The sequence below is a fragment of the Hemiscyllium ocellatum genome, chromosome 3, assembly GCF_020745735.1.
Source record: "Hemiscyllium ocellatum isolate sHemOce1 chromosome 3, sHemOce1.pat.X.cur, whole genome shotgun sequence".
Lineage (NCBI taxonomy): Eukaryota > Metazoa > Chordata > Chondrichthyes > Orectolobiformes > Hemiscylliidae > Hemiscyllium > Hemiscyllium ocellatum.
Genome location: NC_083403.1, coordinates 73,553,640 through 73,576,586, shown reverse-complemented (window position 1 = coordinate 73,576,586; position 22,947 = coordinate 73,553,640). Strand labels below are relative to the sequence as shown.

The following is a 22,947-nucleotide window of genomic DNA, read 5'->3' as shown; positions in this document are numbered from 1 at the left end:
CATGTGCAATAAGAAGAAAACACAGGAGAATTTTTCTGCCAGCCAGAAGTTACAAGTTGGTGTTCCAATGTTGACCAATTCAGTGCCTTCATTCAGTACTACACTTTTGTACTTATTGTGATAACAGTAACAAATCCTGTGAAACATATGAAATGATAACCATATCCTGAAAGGTCTTGTAGTTATTCAAGATGGATCTCTCTTTTCAGTCCACAATTGTAAGACTTGAGTCAGTTATAAATTCAGTTAAAAATTCAGTTAAACTAAGCACTCCAGTTCTTACCCTTGTTGTTATTAATTGTTCAATTGAGTTAAAATCATTCTATTCTATTCAATTCATAGTCTCACTAACATAATTAGCAAGCATTAAAGCCATCTGGTTTTCACATAACAAAAACTGAACTCAAAGTCAGCATGAATTTACAAAGGGGAACTCATGCTTGACAAATCTGCTTGAATCTTTTGAGGATGTAACTACTAAAGTGGATAAGGGGAAACCATTTGATGTGGTTTACTTGGATTTTCAGAGTGCTTTTTGATAAGGACCTAGGTAAAGTATTAGCATACAAAATTAAGGCACATGAGATTGGAGGTCATGTACTGAAATGGATTGAGAGTTGATTGGCAGACAGGAAACAAATAGTTCAAATGAACTGGGTCTTTTCTAAATGGTAGGCAGTGGCTATTGGGATACCACAGGAATTGGTATTTGGACTCCAGCTGTTCATAATACATATTAATGGTTTAAGTCAGGAAACTGTGTCATATCTCAAAGTCTGAAGATGACACAAAGCTGGATCAGAGAGTATGCCATTAGGAAGATGTAGAGAACCTTCAGTGTAATTTAGACAAGTTAAATAAATGAGCAAATGCATATTAGATAAAGAAAGATGTGAGGGTATCCATTTTGGTAACAAAAAAACAAGCGGGCAGATTATTATTTGAATGGGAATAGATTGGGTAAAGGAGAGCTTCAATGACTTTGGTATTCTTGCACACTAGTCACCGAAACGAAGCATGCAGATGCAGCAGGTGGTGAGGAAGGCAAATGCTATGTTGGACTTAGATTGTTTTTAGAATATGGAGTAGAATTCTGGTCACCCTTCCTTGGAATTATGTTGTTAAACTTGAGAGGGTGCAGAAAAGATTTACAAGGATGTTGCCAGAATTGGAGGATTTTAGATATAAGGAGACATTTAATAGGTAGGGGCTTAGAGTCATAGAGATGTACAGCATGGAAACAGACCCTTCGATCCAACCTGTCCACGCCGACCAGATATCCCAACCCAATCTAGTCCCAACTGCCAGCACCCAGGCCATATCCCTCCAAATCCTTCCTATTCATACACCTATCCAAATGCCTCTTCAATGTTGCAATTGTACCAGCCTCCGCCACATCTTCTGGCAGCTCATTCCATACTCGTACCACCTTCTGCGTCAAAAATTGCCCCTTAGGTCTCTTTTATATCTTTCCCCTCTCACCCTAAACCTATGCCCTCTAGTTCTGGACTCCTGATCCCAGGGAAAAGACATTGTCTATTTATCCTATCCATGCCCCTCATAATTTTGTAAACCTCCAAAATGGCATGCCTCAGCCTGCAATGCTCCAGGGAAAACAGCCCCAGCTTGTTCAGCATCTCCCTATAGCTCAAATCCTCCAACCCAAGCAACATCCTTGTCAATCTTTTCTGAACCCTTTCAAGTTTCACAACATCTTTCCGATATGAAAGAGACTAGAATTGCACGCAATATTCCAACAGTGGCCTAATCAATGTCCTGTACAGCTGCAACATGACCTTCCAACTCCTGTACTCAATACTCTGACCAACAAAGAAAAGCATACCAAACTCTGCCTTCACTATCCTATTTACAAGCGGCTCCACTTTCAAGGAACTATGAACCTGCACTCCAAGGTCTCTTTGTTCAGCAACACTCCCTAAGACCTTACCATTAAGTGCATAAGTCCTGCTAAGATTTGTTTTCCCAAAATGCAGCATCTCGCATTTGTCTGAATTAAACTCCATCTGCCACTTCTCAGCCCATTGGCCCATCTGGTCCAGATCCTGTTGTAATCTGAGGTAACCCTCTTCACTGTCCACTACACCTTCAATTTTGGTGTCATCTGCAAACTTACTAACTGTACCTCTTATGCTCGCATTCAAATCATTTATATAAATGACAAAAAGTAGAGGACCCAGCACCGATCCTGGCATTCCACTGGTCACAGGCCTCCAGTCTGAAAAACAAACCTCCACCACCACCCTCTGTCTTCTACCTTTGAGCCAGTTCTGTACCCAAATGGCTAGTTCTCCCTTTATTCCATGAGATCTAACCTTGCTAATCAGTCTCCAGTGGGAACCTTGTCGAACGCCTTACTTAAGTCCATATAGATCACATCTACTGCTCTGCCCTCACCAATCCTCTTCGTTACTTCTTCAAAAAAATCAATCAAGTTTGTGAGACATGATTTCCCATGCACAAAGCCATGTTGACAATCCCCAATCTGTCCTTGCCTTTCCAAATACACGTATATCCTGTCCCTCAGGATTCCCTCCAAAAACTTGCCCACCACTGACGTCAGGCTCACCTGGTTTGTCTTTACCATCCTTCTTAAAAAGTGGCACCACGTTTGCCAATCTCCAGTCTTCCGGTACCTCACCTGTGACTATCGATGATATAAATATCTCAGCAAGAGGCCCAGCAATCACTTCTCTAGCTTCCCACAGAGTTCTCGGGTACACCTGATCAGGTACTGGGGATTTATCCACCTTCAACCATTTCAAGATATCCAGCACTTCCTCCTCTGTAATCTGGACATTTTGCAAGATGCCACCACTTATTTCCCTGCCGTCTATATCTTCCATATCCTTTTCCACAGTAAATACTGATGCAAAATATTCATTTAGTATCTCCCCCATTTTCTCTGGCTCCACACAAAGGCCGCTTTGCTGATCTTTAAGGGGCCCTATTCTCTCCCTAGTTACCCTTTTGTTGTTAATATATTTGTAAAACCCCTTTGGAGTCTCCTTAATACTAATTGCCAAAGCTATCTCATGTTTTCTTTTGCCCTCCTAATTTCCCTCTTAAGTATACTCCTACTTCAAGGATTCACTCGATCTATACTGTCCATACCTGACATATGCTTCCTTCTTTTTCTTAACCAAACCCTCAATTTCTTTAGTCATCCAGCATTCCCTGTACCTACCAGCCTTTGCTTTCACCCTGACAGGAATATACTTTCTCTGGATTCTTGTTATCTCATCTCTGAAGGCTTCCCATTTTCCAGCCATCCTTTTACCTGCGAACATCTGCCTCCAATCAGCTTTCGAAAGTTCTTGCCTAATACTGTCAAAATTGACCTTTCTCCAATTTAGAACTTCAACTTTTCGATCTGGTCTATCCTTTTCCATCACGATTTTAAAACAAATAGAATTATGATCCTGGCCCCAAAGTGTTCCCCCACTGATACCTCAGTCACCTACCCTGCCTTGTTTCCCAAGAGTAGGTCAAGTTTTGCACCTTCTCTAGTAGGTACATCCACATACTGCATCGGAAAATTGTCTTGTATGCACTTAAGAAATTCCTCTCCATCTAAACCTTTAACACTATGGCAGTCCCAGTCAATGTTTGGAAAGTTAAAATCCCCAACTATAACTACCCTATTATTCTTTCTGATAGCTGAGATCTCCTCACAAGTTTGTTTCTCAATTTCCCTCTGACTATTCGGGGGTCTATAATACAATCCCAATAAGGAAATCATCCCTTACCTATTTATTAGCTCCACCCAAAGAACTTCCCTGGATGTATGTCCGGGAATATCCTCCCTCAGCACAGCTGTAATGCTATCCCTTATCAAAAATGCCACCCGGCCTCCTCTCTTGCCTCCCTTTCTATCCTTCCTGTAGCATTTGTATCCTGGAACATTAAGCTGCCAGTCTTGCCCTTCCCTGAGCTATGTTTCTGTAATTGCTATGATATCCCAGTCCCATGTTCCTAACCATGCCCTGAGTTCATCTGCCTTCCCTGTTAGGCCCCTTACATTGAAATAATTTATTTGTCCTACCTTGTCCCTGCCTGCCCTAACTGTTTGATTCACTTCTGTACCAGTCTCAGATTGATCTCTTTCCTCTGCTAGATCTGTTTTATCAGTGACTGGATGTATGGTACTTGGAATCTGGAATGAAAAGCATGTGAGGAAGGATTGCTCAGGCAATTGCTCCTATTTACTGAAAAGAGGTATCTTGCTGAGTTCAGAATGACATCTAATTGTTATTCTGAAAAAGAAATTCTCAATACTGTATTTCTTCAACAAGCTGTATCTGGCAAGGCTCCAATGCATTATTACTGATCTGATTATATATCCTAAACGTTAGAACAATAGAATTAGGAACTTCCTACGCTTCTTTCTTTTTGCCTTGAATAACTGTTAGCCAGGCTGCAGAGAGACAAGGATACCAGTCAGTGACATACTGCTGAAAATGAAATGTTATCCAGGAGGTTGCAGAGAGACAGATGTACCGGCTCGGTCTTGAAATGCTCAAGTGTAAAACTGCAGACAGCCAGGGAAAAACAGCTTGTGAACTGAGAATGATTTGAGGCCAGATACTGGCCGGAACTAATCAGAACCAGTTTGTACCAACTAAACTCTGCAAAAAAAAAGAAAGAAAGATGATATAATGCAGAAGCCTTATTGGGATGAAGAGCAAGGTGGTAATGCTACCTACGTATCTGGTCCAGAGCCAATAAGGTAAAGACATGTGGGAAGTGGATGACACTGAGCCAACAGGAAGACACCACAACTCGAGAGATAAAAGGATAAAAAGAAGACCCTTGAGACATGCAGCCAGTGAAAACTCCAGAGACCAACCATTGCAGAAACAGAGCCTTTGTGTACAGCATGGTAATGACATTCAGAGACACAGAGAGAGAGAGAGAGAGAGAGAGAGAGAGAGAGAGAGAGAGAGAGAGAGAGAGAGGCAATGCAATGCAATGCCTGGCCAGCGTGAGTCCTTGTCAGCAGCGGCAAAACAGTTATCCAGGTTGGGTAACTTTCATATTCTGTGACTCTCAGAGAGTGTCAGAGGACTTAATAGGTGTACAAATCGGCTCTAGTTTAATTTGTAGGAAAGCATATAAGCTTTATTTTGCAATAGAATGTATAAGCTATATTGTATTGTTTAATACATTAATAAAGTGACTTGTGAAGTTACAAGAATTGACTCTGTACATGCCAGCAGCTGCAGCTGGCGGTTGTTGGGCACCAACAATAACCAATTGGACAAAGTGTTTTATTCAGAATGCTAATCTCTGCAGTGAAATGTGTGTTTTTTATTTCTTTCCTGGTGTGTGCACTCTGCAATCATTCAGAGGAATAAAAATGTCTACTTCTTTTCACCAAATGTGCATATTAGTCACATATTCCATCTTCATTGAACACATTTTGGTTTGATAATAAATCAATAACCATGTTTATTAAAAAACCTGATTGAGAGATCTTTTTACTTAAAATCGAATATCGATAAGGTATTCAGTTAGCCATCTGGATAATTGGGAAATCTACTTTCATTTTATGTTGTGACCCACGGATTACTGGTTGTGCATTCCTACAGCCTTGGTGGTAACACATTCACAAGAACATGAGGCAAATGAGGCAAAGGAAAAATTGAATTAAAACACTGTTATGTAAGAAATTTGGGATGAAAGTTTTGTTTCAACATTCCCAATAGACTCTTTAAGCACATATCAATGAACTGCTCACAAACCAGCAGATGTTGGAGTAATTTAATTTCGCTCTTCTGGATGGGAAATAATAATATTGTTATCCATCTTTCCTACTTTTACAAGATAAACTTCTTGTGTTCTTGTTTAAGACACTAGTAAACAGAGTAATCAATGGAAAATAAGATGACATTCATCTTTAGCCTATTTAGGGTCTCAATTGTAACCTTTACTTCTGAATGGACAACATTGGCACAATTATTACTACTCACTCAGAAATGGTAAATCTTACTATATCCATCTCAATTTTTTGACTACTTATTTCAGGATTTTGAGATTGCAAGAAATAAGTATTATAAATCTCATGCTGATATCACAACGTCAGTATAAATGTTTATTGTAAGGTGTATGCTATCAATTTAAAATGATGGTTTGTAGCTACAGAAAATATTACAGTAACCAATCAATGAAAGTAACTGATCCTTTGCATCAATATATCAAATTAAAATGGTGGAAAATTACACTATTATTTAATATGATTCAAATGATTAACCTGAGGACTAAATAAGACAAAGTGATTTGCGATCTTCTCTGTTTAATTTTCCAGTTCAATTATTTCTTTAAGTAGCATGAAACATGAACATCCTCTTTTTGACAGCTTCACTGCCCTCTATATCTCTTGCCTTAAGCAATAACACAGTTTTTAGGACTTCAAATATTCTACTCACCCTGATTACATATCGTTGTCTGAACTGGATGGTCCCAAAAAGGCCAAAAATGACTGTGACAATGTGTAAAAAATTGGCCAGGATTGGTGCCCATTGGTAGCCAAGGAAATCAAAGATCTGTCTCTCCAACACACATATCTGTTTCAAAGAAAAATTAAAAAGAATCATGAACATGATAACACTGCAGACGAATTTCAATAACAGATTCCATGCTTTTTAGAAGATGCAGGATATATATTTGTGTCAATCACACATTTTTAATAGATGTCTCAAATGTAAACTACATTATTTAGAGTTGTAACAGTTGTAACAAAAACAAATATTTTGTTCACAAGTCTGTAAATCCTTTTTTTAAGATTATAATTAGCTAATGCTTTTCAAAGTTAAATTTTATGAAAAGGTTCATACATGTAATAGTCAACTCAAATCAGCAATATTAAAAACCTGGGCAAGGAGATTGTATTGTAGCTGAATTTGCTGATGTTACAGAGATAGGTGGGCAAGCAAATTATGAGGACAACACAAAGAAACTGCAAAAAGGTAGGTTAAGTGAATGGAAAAAAACACTGGCAGATGAAATATGATGTAGGTAAATATACGTTTATCCACTTTGAAAGAAAAAATAGGAAGCAAATTATTAAATAAATGGAGAGAGATCAGAGAAAACTGGAGTACAAAGGGATCTTGGTGTCCCCAAGTCGCAAAAGGTTAGCATGCAGTCACTTCAAAACAAACCTTGTATTGCATGAGAGGTGGACTATAAAAGTAATGAAGTATTGCTATAACTGTGCAGTACATTGGTGAGTACATACCAGGAGTGCTGAATACAATTTTGGACTCATTAACAAGGGGTGATACTTTCAAAAAAATGTATTGTTTCATTTGATATGGTGGTGAGGCTTGCATCCCTAAGTGCCCTTGAAATCTATGACTCACTAGTCCAGTTCACAAGTCAGTTAAGAGTCAATCCCATTTCTTTGGACTGAAGTCATATAAATGCTAGACCAGGTAAGGATTGCAAGTTTCCTTCCACAAAGGATACTCGTGAAACATTTGGGTTTTGATGGTAGCTTTATGATGACTCTTACAGACAATAGCGCTTCAATTCAATACTTAGTGAACTGTATTTAAATTCCACCATGGTAGAGTACTGCCATGGTCAGATGTGAACTTATGCTCCCAGAACATTAGCCAAGGTCTTGGGGTTACAGATATGACATTATCAAAATGCCACCATCTCCCCCTGGATTACACCGGAGGTATTTCAGAGAGCTTCACTGGGTTGATTGCTGGATGTCTTATGAAGAAAGGTTAAGCAGTTTGGGGTTGCTCACTTTGGACCAGAAAAATGAGAGATCATTTTATTGAAACAAAGAACATTCTGAGCAGATTTACTAGGGTAGATGCTGAGGAGTTGCCTCCCCTCATGGGGATAATCAAGTATTAAGGGCATTTATCTTTATAATTCTTTACCCAAAACTGCAATGAAGGCTGAATCATTGAATATTGAAACATTGAAAATTGACCAAGACAGGTATCTGATATATAAGGGTGTCAAAGGTGATGGGACCTACACAGCAAAATGGAGTTGAGACCACAATTGGATCAACTATAATCTTATTCATTGGTGAAGCAATGGCAAGGGGTTTAATAGTTCAGTCATACTCCTTTTTTTATGCTCCTATGTCAGAAAATTGTTATGCATCTTTATTTTCTCATGTACAATTTAAAGAAATTAAGCATAATTAAGGTAACCAAAGAATCACTAGAACATGATCTTTGAAGTACAAACGAAGGAAATAATTAGGTGCAATTGCACCAATGAAGATGACAATTGTCAGTTTTGAAGAAGTCACTTTTTTTTTTAAACAGGGAAGGCATTAAGCCTTAACATGGCAGCTGCAACCTGGAATAAAATGCATTTCATATGCTACACATTTTTATCATTACTGGATCAATATCTGGCAATTCTGGACAGAGCACCATCCCTACAAGGGTGAAAATGCATCAAACAGAAAGCCCAATATTTTGTCAGTGCAGTTGGATAAGAACAAAAATGCAGCTTTACAATTGGCATCGCTATCATATGAGAGTTTATGTTCCATAATGCTTATGGGAGACCATTAGGTTGGGAGAATATGTTTAATTTTATTGATTATCTCAGAAGAAAAGCAATTGAGTAGTGACCAATTTTATAACACATCTAAAGTCAACACTTCTGTGCTTCAGAGAAAACCAATTAAGAAAATATCGAATGTACTCTACATCTAAATTGTAATCATTCAAAAAAAGGAACAGCATGAGGTAGACCTCACATTATGATTACTTTGGTTCAGGGCTTGGCTGACCTTAACAGTTCAGATGCTAGACAAAAAACAAGAATTAGCATTCAGTTTCAGAAAGAATATGTACCAAGGACACAAAAGAATAACAAAGTGCTTTTGAAGCAGTACATTAAGTTAGTAACCATAGCTAGTTTTTCATTTTATACTGAACTACAGGGAAAAACAATTAAATTCTTTTAGAAATATGTAAACAACACCATGCTGTTGTGCCATTAATTGTTACATACATATTTCTCTATAGTTTTGCGTGTCATGACAGTTAGAGAGCTGAATTTTACTAGAAATCAGTTAAATACCAATTTTGGTGAGTTTCATTAAGTGTTTCTTTCCATGAGCTCAAGTGAGTTTTCTCACGTTACTTTCTGAAACTTGCAATTAGCTAAACATCACACTGCTACACCACCCTTTTCATTCTGTCTTCCTTCTCATTACATCAGGACCTTCCAGGATTACTCATGCCTGCGATGTATCAAAATGCAGTTATGCCCCAGGTCTGAAGTTGCCTTGCAAATTTCTTTCATCTCATGAATTATCCTAAATGTGGGAAACAGAAGAAAACTGGCACCCCACTTTGTTGACAGGTACCTAGAGGTCCTGGTGGACAGGTGGTACAGAGAAGGTCCATCCACTTTCCTTAGGACCAGCAGGGGAGACAAAGGCACTAGACCCTGCTAATCCAGTCCAAGGTTGCTACCAGGGTAAGTGCAGTACTGACAGTCCAGAAAAAATACGCAGTGATGCAAGAAGATCAATGACCTTCTTTGCTTTGCAGACACATGTGCCTGCCATTTCTCTCTACTACCTCACAGTTACTCTAATTCTGTTACTGCATTATCCTCCCACCAAGGCTCATGGTCCATCACTCTCACTATTGCATGTAACATCTTCCCTCCCTCGCACACTCTCACCAGGCCCCTAACATTAAGCCTGCAAGGCTTATGTACCTCCTACTCACTTCAGGACCCCTCAACACCTTTCCCAACCTGCATTCATATCTATGCCAGCCATGTTTGTTTCAGTCAATCCCTGTCTTTCTTTTATTCCAGAAGAGAACAGCCCACAATAGAGCAAAAACAGCCAAGATAGATGGGAGGGTACCTGACTCATTCACCCGTTCACTATCTACAAGAATCCTTGCCTTAGCTGGTGAAAACCATGACTATTCATGTGGTGATAAGGAAACCTCCATGTCCTGATTATGAAGAAATCAATCATTGGCTGTTGTTTTGCTGCTTTTCCATTCTCTGCATTGTGAATGTACTCTTCACATGTCCAAACATCCACAATGTTTGGGACTCAGTCTCTCTTTTATCCTCTGCAGGCATCAGTGGAATCTGCACAGCCTCCAACATCAAGGGTGTGTCCTTCCCGCATAACTCTGAGGAAGAATTCATGGATCCCTCAGAGGATGCACCAGCCACTTTGCCCTCATTAGCTCTGATACTGACACATTGTGCGATACAAAGGTACCTCGATTATCCAACATTCGATTATCTGAATGTCAGACTATCTGGCAAGATCGCAAGGTCCTAACGCTCAGCTAAACTATGTTATCCGGCATTTGTTCATCTGGAATTCAATTAATCAAACAAAATACTGCCCGCCCATGCCTTTTGGATAAGGTTCCTCTGTATTAGCTCGATTTGATTCAGGAGAAAATGCTCATGAACACACAACTGTCATACGTCTGCAGCTGGGAGAAAGTGAGGACTGCAGATGCTGGGGATCAGAGTCAAAAAGTGAGGTGCTGAAAAAGCACAGAGAGTCAGGCAGCATCCTAGCAACAGGACAGCCGACATTTCGGGCATAAGCTCTTCGTTAGGAAAGTGGAGGGGTGGAGTGAGGGGGGTAACCATAGGGAGTGGAGAGATAAATGGGAGGAGGGATGGGGCTAGTGGGAAGGTAGCAATAGCTGGATGCAGGTGTGGGGTGATTGTGATAGGTTGGAGTGGAGGGTGGAGCGGATAGGTGGGAAGGGAGATGGACAGGTGGGACAGTTTAAGAGGGTGATGCTGAGTTAGACGGTTGGACCTGGGATAAGGTGTGAAATGGGGAGATGAGGAAATTAGTGAAATTGACATTGATTTCGTGTGTTTGGAGGGTCAAGAAATGTTCCACGTTGCTGACACTCTGCGGACTGCTGGAGACCACATGAGTGTTTAGTTCCAGTCAGGGAAAATGTCAGTAATCAGCAACTTTGAAGAATCACAGATAGATAGAGAGGCCCCAGGTAAGTTTGTCAGATGCAACAGGCAAATTGACTCCAAGTTCAGAGGACTCAATGAGCGTTCTTGTACCATGCCCTCTCCAACATGCAAGTGATGAGTTGCCTCCATGGACAGGTTGGCTTCCCTCATTAGCGGCTGGGGCACACGTTAATCAAGATGAATGCCCTGAGATATGGTGATGCTGTCCAAGATGTAGGGCTAGAGCAGCAAGCAACAAACAGGAGTCATCAGTTAATCACTTGGAAGTTCATTTGAAGAACATTTGCTGTCTAGTTTCTAATCAGGGTGGGAGAATGGGAACTGCATGTAAATGAGGTGAGATTATGAAATAAAGGCATGCCAATGCATGTAAATTCACGCAAGTAGGTCTCTTGCTGTTTACTAGTGAGATTCTTGTTTCACTGTTAAACATTTTGTTGGAGAATCGGGTATTTTGCTCATTACTGACGTCAATAAGCTCATTACCGATGATCTCACTCGGTTTTCCCAGTTTTCTCACCAACATCCATTATCATTTAGGGGCTGATTTTTTTGTCCAGGAAATCCAACCTTTCCTGTACAACTGGCATTGCATTAGGTTTCAACTGGGTTACTGGAGCTAAAAAAGGAAGTGACAGCAGTGATGACTTGAACAAGACTCATTTGAAGTGGAGCTGAAAATGTGTTGCTGGTTAAAGCACAGCAGGTTAGGCAGCATCCAAGGAACAGGAAATTTGACGTTTCGGGCCAGAGCCCTTCATGTTTCCTGTTCCTTGGATGCTGCCTAACCTGCTGTGCTTTAACCAGCAACACATTTTCAGCTCTGATCTCCAGCATCTGCAGACCTCACTTTTTACTCATTTGAAGTGGATCCTGTTTGTTGTACAAAGATATAAAGGGTATGAAAAGGTATGACCTTCAAGTCTTTCCATAAACATTTGTCTTTCCATATCTTCTCTTTAAAACTATCCTTAAAACTCACCTAATGGATTCAAACTTTTAATCAGGCCATCTGATATTTCTTACTTTAATACTCTTCTTAAAACTCAGCAATTGGACTCAAGCTCTTATCATTCCATCTTATATTTCCTACTTTGGAAAGGTGTAGATTTTTATCAGAATGTTTTTTCAAAGAAACAGAACTTCTGTTTACATTGCTGTGTAAATGCAAGTTGCTTCATAATTAGAATCTGATTGAAATGTATTTAGCTGAAAGCATTGTGAATATCTGAATAATTATGAGCTGTGGGAAAACATCAATCTATTATTAGGAACATACTAAAAGGCTACTTAAAAAGACTATGACTATGGTTGAGCAGAGTCACCACAAGTTTACAAAAACAATACAATGCTTAATAGATCTATTAGGGCATTTTGGAGTTGCACAAACAGGGTACGTAGGGAGGAGCCAACCAATGTGGTATATTTGAACCTTCAAGAAGCATTCACTAAGGTGATATATAAGAGGCTATGACACAACATTCTGACTCATGGAATTCAGGATAAAGGACATCAAATGAAGTAGTTTTTGTGTTGGTAGGTTATAACTGTAGGCTACCAGAATGATTACTGCCTTGGCTCCAGCTATTAACAATCTATATCAATATTTTAGATTAGGCAACCAAAGTCACTGTATCCACGTTTGCTGATGATACAAAATTAGAAGCAAAAGTGAGCTGTTGGTAACACACAAAGAAACTGCAAAGAAGTTTCGACAAATGATTAGGCACGAAGATGGTGAGTGCAATCTCATAAGGAAGAGTGTAAAGTTATCCACTTTGGTCGGAAAATTCAAAAGCAGATTCTTTTTAACAATTAAAGAAAATCAAATCAATGTTGGCATTCTGAAAACTGGTGTCCACTGTGCAAAAAGTTCAGATACACAGCAAATAACTAAAAAAGGAAACAGCATGTTGTATTCAAATCCCTTTTGTAATAAAAGATAAAGAGTAACACGGTCTTACTACAATTATATAGATCCTTGGTCAGTCTAGAGTATGCTGTACAGTTTTGTTCTCCTTACACAAGTAAGAATATATTTGCCATATAGAGAGATTTCACAAGACTGATTACTGGCGGAGTGGTTTTTACTATAAAATACATTGACTAGATTAGACTTTTATTTCCTAGAACTGAGAGGAATGAGGAGTGGTCTCATTGAAACATATAATCCAAGAGATTTAAGATGATAGAGCATGGGAGAATGTTGCCCCTATCTGAAAACTCTAGAATTACAAAGGACAGTCTCAGAATAAAAGATCAATAATTTAGAATTGAAACATGGAGATTCTTTTTCACTAAAGAGGTTGGAAATATTTGGAAGCCTCAATTGCAAGAGCTTCAATGCTCAATAATTGAATATATTCATTCAGGAATTCATAGATTTTGGAACGACTGGGTTCCATGGAATATCAGGTATGATGCAAGTTGGTGGAGTTGGAGGTAGAAGTAAAGACATAATTTATTGAAAAGCACTCCAAGCTTTAAATGGTTTAACATTTAACTAAACTCCTATTTCTTGTGGTCTTACGTTGTGCTTGTGTCTAGGCAGGAAACTGGGCATAAAAACAAAAGGGTGAGAATTTTCAGCACTTTGTCACTAACATGTATGAAAGTAGTTAGGGCTTGAACACCTAAGTGTACAATGTTTTTCAATGATAAGTCTTATTTATCAAACAAATTTCCTGCAAAGAAAATTTATTGAGTTTTTACCGCTTAGTTTTATTTTAAGTTACAGACATATAAAAAGATAATTGAAGAAGAATCAAGACAAATTATACAAGTTATTTTAATTTTGTATTGTTGTTTCAATGTTTTGTATTTAGTTTAAGGGAAGTGTTAACTTCAGAATTTTTAAACTTGAGTTGTCTCAAATGCACAAACTAAATTGGAATTTGTAACTGAAATATAAACTAGCAGCTGACCACATAATTCATGCCATATGAATAGCTTATAAGATTATACCAGCTAATGGCTGCTAATTTTTCATATAAGCAGCAACGTGTACATTCATCTCAGCCACAGAATATCACAGCAAGAGCTCTCCAGGTTAGTGTTCTATAAGACCATAACATTTAGGAGCAGAACTAGGCTATTCAGCCCATCCAGTCTATTCCAACAATCAATTATATCATGGTTGATCTGATAATTCTCAACTCCACGTTTCTGGCTTTTTGCCATATCTCTCCTTTGTCTTACTTACTAAAAATCTGTATAGCCCAGGCTTGTGTATACTTAATGACCCAGCTTCTGCAGCTCTCTGCAGAAAAGAATCTCAAAGATGTAATATCCTCCAACAGAAGGAATTCCTCCTCACCTGAAATGTAAAGTTATGCCCTCTAATCCTAGACTCACCCACAAGGGGAAACAACTTTCTGCATCTACCTTGGCTAATTCCCTTAAGAACCTCATAAGGGTGCCTCTCATTCTGCAAAACTCCAGTGAGTACAGGTCCACCTGACTCAACCTCTTCTCATAAGACAGTCCCCTCCATTCTAGGGTCCTTCCAAGGTCAACGGAGTCAAGTAACTTTGTTCCAAGGATTATCCAGTTTTTGGCATTTAATTTGGTTCCTTATTAAGGGGAAGGCTGCTTAATTAGAGTACATCCACTACTATGAACAATAAATTAAAGAAACATTCCTTTATTATGTAGTTCTAATCTTGAATAAGACATAATGAACAAAAGTTACATTTTACATAAGAATAATATCAAATATAATGCCAGTTTTAGTTTTACAAGCTGCTCAGGAAGCGGCTAATCTCTAGAGCAGCTGCTTTATCTGCCCATCAATTTGTAATCTAAGCAAGAATTTTTGTGATTTGTTCAATGAAAGCCTTAATAATTTATAAGTGAAAGTGATTGCCACACATTTTGCACCTAAAATTAATAACACAATAAATCCTCAACAAAATTAAATTACAACACAAAACATAATGTAGTTAATTTCCAAAGGATTAGAAAATAAACATTGTTCTCACTAAGTACCTGCCTAATGTTACATCTTTTATAATTAATGGTTGCATCTCCTATGTCTTAATCAACTTATACCAAACAGAAGGCAAAATTAATAACTGATAGTTCTGAATCTGTTTCCTAAATAAATGCTGTCTACTAAAGAGTGAAGGTTCCTGGCACAATACCTATCAACACAATTCACCCATGTACGTTATGGACCCATATGTATTCTAGTAAAAAATGAGGTCTGCAGATGCTGGAGATCACAGCTGCAAATGTGTTGCTGGTCAAAGCACAGCAGGTTAGGCAGCATTAAGCCTGCATTATGAAGATTTTTTCATTGTTGTCTGTTACCATTAATTGTACACATTAATGACCATGGAGGTTAACTTGGAATGGAAACCTTTCTTGACATTTTACAACATTTTAATATTATGTGCATATTGGGTAAATCATCACCTTTGCCACAAAAGCAGCAAATCTTAATCAAGAGGGAATTTCTTTCATCCACTGTGCTCTTGCTGATTTCACAGAATCATGTTCTTAACATTTAGGCAGTCACTTGAGCAGTTTATGCTGTCTTGCAATGCTTATTTCAAGCATAGTTAAGGAGACCTGTTGTAATTTGTCAGAGTGGTGCACTTGATGCTGTCAGTTGAACATCTATAATGATTTTTCCTGCCTCTTTAATTTGTATTTTTGGACATGAAAAATAAATTCTGTAATTTTAACATGTCATGGCGCTGTCATAGGCACACTGAACTGAAGCAATGCGCTAGCATTTCTTGTGCAGTGTTACTAATATACAAATGGCAGGCAATATGCTGATTGCATCTCAGCTACCAGGGAAAGAGTTAAAATCATTCAACACCAGGTTATAATCCAACAGGTTTACTTGACAACCACCTGATGAAGTAGCAGTACTCCAAAACCTAATGCTTCCAAACAAAGCTGTTGGACTATAGTTTGGTGTTTTTTTAACTTCTATGATTTTTAACTTTTGTACTTTTAACCCAGTCCAACACTGGCAACTCCAAATCATGACTATCATGGAAAGAAGTAGTGACAAGGTAAGTTGTTGATGATACGGTTATGTGCAATGCTATATTACACTGATTTCCTCACGACTTGACAGAGTTAGAACAGCAACTTTATGGACTTGAACAATTCAGACAATGATCTAACCGAGGTTTGACATAACTTCACTACAAACGCTTCAGTATTGATGCAGACAAAGGCAACAGATACATAAGAACATCATCATCTGCAAGCCTCTCATCATGTCACATAACACCTTGAGTTGGAACAATGCTGCTTTTTCTTCACTGTTGCTGGGTCATAATCCTAAAACTTCTTTCCATAGCTTGCTGCTGAAACTCCATTATAGTTTCCAACTCCTATTTATGCAAATTCTGAATGTTGAATATTGGCATAATCCAATTTGGACTTTTCTTTCGATAGCTTTTAAAATAGGGCCTTACTGATTGAAATCTGCTGTTTCTGCTTCAGCAAACCACCTGAATATGGTCTATCTTACAGCATACATGGCATTTGGCATTTCTAACTGGAGCTTTCCTGCACAACGCTGACATGGAGCAATGGCAGGATCAGTACTCTTTTCTTCCAGTGTTTGAATAATTAGATTTACTTAATTGGTACAACAGTCAGATACAATTATTATAGACCCACCAGCCAGAAAGGGGATGAGTGATTGCTTCCTCATTCTCTGCTGCTGGCTTGATGGCAACATCCTAATCACAGAATCATATTGGTCTACAACACAGAAAAAGGGTCTTTGGCCCATCGCATCTACACTGTTCCAACTAATTATTCTAATCCCATTTTCCAGCATTTGGCTCCTAGCCTTGTATGCCTCTTGGCATTGCAAGTGCACATCTAAACTCTTCTTAAATGTTATAAGAGTTTCTGCCTCTAGCACCCTTACAGGCAGTGAGTTCCAGATTCATATCAGCCTCTGGTCGATGAAGGTTTTCCTCATAACTCGTCTAAACCTTCTGCCCCTTATCTTAAATTTGTGGTCCCGGCCAATGTTTCCTAACCTTAATCCTATCGCAAGCCATCACCTCCCCTCTAATAGGTGCTGAAGGAGGCCCATTTCTGAAGAAGAGTCATCTTGGACTTGATTTTCTCTGCACAATTTCGTCAACATCTCTGTGCTGGTTTCAGATTTTCAGCAGCTAGTATTTTGCTTTCATAAAAACTGAGAGTATTCACTAAGAATTGTGAAAATGGCATGCAGGAGATAAATTGCAATGACTCATTTATTGCAATACAAGATGACTGGAGATTTTATACAAGTGATGGCTGATGGAATAAAAGATGCTGATGACTAGAGTGTGATCATCAGCAAAATAATAATGGGACCTGGGTAACAAGTGGAAGAAGTAATTTATATAACAAAGGAAGACAATACAAAATTCAACCTTGCTCATCTTCTGAGATTGTGGGGAAAAATAGTCAAAGGGTAAGCTATCAAATTGCTATCAGCACTCTAGTTTAAGAAGATAGATTTGTTTTTCTTCATTCCCCTTTATAAGTAAAGTGCACAATACCACGAACAACAAAATGCAAATAAGGTATAATGTTGATTTATGAGAAATAACTTCTGGGACTTTTAAGATCAAATTTTCAATTGTCAAGTTCATGACAATGCCAGGTGTAACAAGTGGCCACTAAAATAAAGAAGGAGAGAGTGAGGTCTGCAGATGCTGGAGATCACAGCTGAAAATGTGTTGCTGGAAAAGCGCAGCAGGTCAGGCAGCATCCAAGGAACAGGAGATTTGACGTTTCGGGCATAAGCCCTTCCTGAGGAAGGGCTTATGCCCGAAACGTCGAATTTCCTGTTCCTTGGATGCTGCCTGACCTGCTGCGCTTTTCCAGCAACACATTTTTAGCATTAAAATAAAGAACATGACCAAGTACAATCCATCACTGTTAGACTGCGCATACATGGTTTGTGCACAATGATCATGATAATTTACTTTGCTTGTCTCAGTAGAAATTGAGGAAAAATTCAACAATTTCTTGTATGCAATTTATTATCCTATTTCATTACAAATAGATCTTTATCAATGTTTTAGCATTATGTAGAGAAGTCATGCTTAGATTTTTACAGAACAGGTCGAAAATTATGGAGTTACTTTGCAATTTACGCCTCAAATGAATAATGTGTATCTGTTAAGTTATTATCAAATAAATAATACCCTAAGCCTTGTACCTAAAAGTGCAATACATGAATATCTAGTTTGTTGCCAAACAGAATTATACGCTCCAGTTCTGAGGCTGATTGAAATAGCAGTACAGAATATTTTTCAATTAAACTGGAGGTTAATGCACTGTAACAAGACATAAAACAACAAAATCTACAAAATGCATTCTTTTTGCAAATACATTTCAATAGAACATGCCAATTTTGGAACTGTAAATTTAAAAAGAAACAGAGTTATTTGTTTCACATTTATTGATAAGTAAACTCAAACTTTATTACGGAATGGACTGAAATTTTATCAAGGTCAAGAGTTATATTTTTTAAAATGATGGATCAGATAATTTACATGAGGTAACAAAATTGCCAGATTCAGACCCAAAAATAGTCTGTGAAATAGATAGAAATGGGGGCAGAATTTAAAGGTGCCTGCCAGAGTAGATTTGAGAATGGGGCAGAGGTGGGCATTGCCATTAGTGGAGAGCTCTTGGCCTCTGATTGGCCAACAGGTCTTCAGGCCAGGATTTCTGTGTTATCAGGTTCTTGATCACATAAGACTTCTCTTGCAATCTAATTTCCACAACAATGGAGACAATTTCCAGCCTGTTTATTAAAAGAAAGTAATGGCTTGAAAATCATTGCATAGCATTGACCTTGCTTTTTCCACTCATATCCTGTTTGTTATGGCTTTACAGATGATAATCAAAATTAGGTGGTTTCTATAATAAGGAGGTGATCTGCAACACAATGAACTCAACAGTCAAGTATGCTTCTGAAATACAGCTGGGTTCCAAAGTCAGACTAATCCTGTAATTCATAAAATATTTTCTTTAACCCTGTTGGCTCCACACTTTTGCAAGTAACACTATGCATACAGTGGGAGGACAGAGTGCAATGTGAAACAAGCATTAATTTAGGAATTTGGTGCAGAGGGCAAAGCAGGTGCTGCTTTTTACACCGTGTTTCAGCCTCCAGTAGCTGAGAATTTTTGAAGGCATTCATTAGATTAGCATTATGGAGTTTAAGATTTTATCTCTCTAAATAGCAAGTCATTTAAACTGATACAAACAAGTATAGACATTGTGCAAACTGACCATGGCACACTGGTACAGGGAGTCATTCAATAGGGGAATTGAAAAAGAATGTTATTTTAGTACAAATTAGTATAGCCAGAGGTAGTTGTTCTCTGCAGTTCAGCATGGAGTCTTAAAGGCTGTGTTGCCTGCCCAAAGTCAATCTTAAAATTCTACTCTGAGCTGGAGATGAACATGGAGAGGGTAATGAAGGTTTTTCTTCCATGGTGCACATAGATACCAATAACACAGGTAGGATCTACTAAACAAGCACAAATAGGTTGAGGCTAAATTTAAAAGCCAAACCAACAGGTAATTTCTGCATTACTACCTCAGTCGTGAGAAGATTGGCATTAAGTAAATAAGATCTGAGAGGTGAATGAAACAAAGAACTGCAGAAGATGGAGATCTGAAACAAAAACAGAAAAGTGCGAGAGAAACTCAAAGCTCTGACAGCATCTGTCAAAAGAAAGACAGAGTTAACAATTCAGGTCCAATGACCCTTCATCAGAACTGAAACATTAACTCAGGGAGTTGAATACGTCATTTAAAAGATTGGTATGGGAGAAATGGATTTTTGACTTGTGAGTATGAGTAACTGTACTGTGAAATGCAGGAAATGTACCATTTCAAAGGTCTTACACTGAGGGCCAGGAGGATTCTTGTGACAGAAGAGTTAAAAACACAAAGAATAAATTTGAGGCAACAGAAGACAATATTGATGTAGGTCAGGAGGGGAAGAGAGCTTAATGATGATTGTGTATCTCAGAAACGTGCACACAGGGAACAGTAAGAAAACAAAATAACTCTCTTTTACCTGATTGGACAGAGAATCTGGAATTAGATAGATAAATTAGTGGCATAAAGAGATAAATGGTTTAGATTAAACAATATTACAGATACATTGGTATACAAGGTGATCAGGGAAATAAATAATCCAGGGTACACATTTCTAAAAGACACATGGAACGGAAAATGATATGGAGTAGCTTAGATAATAAAAAGATATCAATAATACTGAAAAGAATCCGGACTTAGAATCAGGAAATACAATCAGTATTGATGGAAATAATGAATAGCAATGGCTAAAAAGTACTGGTTGCAAAGTTTCAAGACAGTCTTCTGGAGCAATATGTTATGAGAATTTTTAAATTATGCCATAGTAAAATGTTTCCTGGGAAATAGCGATCATGATGTCATTGAATTCCATATTATATTTGAAAATGACCTATTATAGTCATTAACATGAATCTTAAGCTTAAACAAGTCAATTAATTAGATATAAGGCTAAATTTGATTAAACAGATCAAAATAATGGCATCAAATAAGCTGTGGGAAAGATTTAAAGAAATAATATAAAATGTTGATTCAAAAAAAATATTTTATTGAAAAAATGAAAACTCGACAAGAAAGAATCATGTGCAGCTGACTAAGGTAGTTAAAGCTAAAGTGGTAGATTAAAAAAAGATTCAAACTGTTGCAAAAAGGTAGGATTAAGTCAGGGGTTTTGAGTGTTGCAGAAACCAGAAAAGGAAACTGTATAAATGATCAAAAAGAAACAGGAGAATAATAGCCTGGAATATAATAATAAAAAGACTGTAAGTGTTTTAAATAAATACCATACATAATGAGGAAATGGCAGTGACATTTGACCAAATATTTTTTGTTTATTTTCACAGGAGAAAAGTAGTTACAGTACATTAGAATGTAAGGGAGGAACCTTATAGGGCTATGGCTCGATTTGCACCAGAATCCATCAGTATAGTGAGGTCTACTTCAACATTGGGAGCATCTCACTCCATTTTTTTTTAACTTTACACAAGCAGCACAGTGAGCTTCTTGCTTGGTAGCAGCAAGTTGCTAATTGTAGGCATTAGTGCTTGCTAAGCGCCTTGTTGCCTCATTGATATTTAGCTCTCTATCTTACCGAATTCCCCAAACAAGCTAGATGTCAAGAAAATCTGACAACAATGGTCTGTAGCTGAATTTTGGATGTGGGCAAGGGTTGGTGGGGTAGTGATGCGCTGCAGGCAGTTCCTTCTTGATGAGATTGGTCACTCAGCTGCCCTAGCATCTTCACCAAACTGTTGCACATACAGAGCCTGAATGTGGATGGATGATTGAAAAATGCTACTCATTATCAAAATGCAGCATGTCTCTCTTTAAGGAGAAGTGTGCCCAATCCTCATCTGGTAATGCTACCGGCAAATGGTCTGAGATTGAAGAATGTTTTTAGCTCCTTCTGCCCTCATGTTGTTATTTCCTGTGCCGAGTTGCTGGTGATATGTTGGTCTCTGTGGCTGCATACATAAAAGGACAAAGTCCGAAGCAGAAGGGCCAGAGATGATGGCAACCACAAGACAAGCAACAGGTGACCACAGAGGATAAGAAGCACCCAGTTCAGGGAGCGGTCACTGTTGAGGGCCTCTCAGGATATGTGGAGTGTGTAGGAGGCCCAGAGTTTACTGGCCTGACTCAATTTCCTATGATGTGCAAGTTGCAGTGCTGATGCAGGCTCTCTATCTCTTGGCACACTGTGATAGAACTATGCTGGATGATGGAGCAGGACCTGAGGACTGAAGGAGTGAGAGGCCAACTTCTCCAAGAAACCATAAAGGTGACTGCCATTTTGAACTTCTGTACTACTGGATCCTTACAAAAAGAAATGGGTGATCTGTATGGGATATCTCAGTTAGGCACACAAAAATGTACCATGACAATGACTGGTACCCTCTATGTAAGATCACACTGGCTCATCATTTCTCCTGATGAGAAAGTCAGTATAGAGTCCAGGCACTATAATGGGTAAGATATCTGGTGCTCCCTGGGTCCAGCGTGCCATAGACTGCACTGAGAGGACCGTATTCACAACATTGTGAAATTACTCAACATTAATTTTAAAAAATAAAAAGTGAAAACATAACAACAAATAGTTAGTATGGGTTTAAAAGCAAATCCTGTAGCATGTAAAAGGAAAGAGAGTAGCTAAAGTTAAATGTTAGTCCTTTGGAGGATGAGACTGGGGCATTTATTGGAGGAGTCACTAAATCAAATTTTGCTTCAGTTTCCATGGTGAGCACACTAGTACTATTACCAGATAATGCAGAGGCTATAGAAAGGAAGGAACTTAGAACAATTATCATCATCATCACTACAAGGGAAAAAGTCCTGAGCTGACTATGTGATTGAAGGTAATCAAGTCCCCTGAGACTGATAGTCTACATCCTAGGTCTTAAAGGAAGAGATAGTGGTTCCATTGTTATAATTTTTCAAAATTTCCTGGATGCATTAATTAAAACAAAATAAAATCTGGGATCTGACTTGGCCAGTGGTACTATGAAATAGAATCGTAACACATTAATATATCTTCCATGTCCTTCTCCATAGTAAACACTGATGCAAGATTCTCGTTTAGTATCTCCCCCCATCTCCTGCGGCTCCACCAAAGGATACCTTACTAATCTTTGAGGTGCCCTATCCTCTCCCTAGTTATTCTTTTGTCTTTAATGTATTTATAAAAACACTTTAGATTCTCCTTAACCCTACTTGCCAAAGCTATCTCATGTCCCCTTTTTGCCTACCTGATTTCCTCTTAAGTATACTCCTGCTGCCTTTATACTCTTCTAATGATTCTCTCGATTTCTCAGATATTACGAGGGGGCATAGCTTTAAATTAAGGGGTGGTAGGTATAG

At 38.4% G+C, this 22,947-nt stretch overlaps 1 protein-coding gene across 2 annotated transcripts in view; it reads right to left on the bottom strand.

Moving 5' to 3' along the window:
• Positions 1 to 22,947, bottom strand: part of nkain2 (sodium/potassium transporting ATPase interacting 2) — a 500,783-nt gene that overhangs the window by 306,800 nt on the left and 171,036 nt on the right. For both annotated transcript variants that reach the window (XR_009640984.1, XM_060821200.1), the window contains exon 2: positions 6,447 to 6,584. Coding sequence is in view for 1 of the 2 variants with exons in the window: in XM_060821200.1 (XP_060677183.1) it covers positions 6,447 to 6,584 (138 nt within the window). In the remaining variant the exon portion in view is untranslated. The remainder of the gene's footprint in view (positions 1 to 6,446; positions 6,585 to 22,947) is intronic.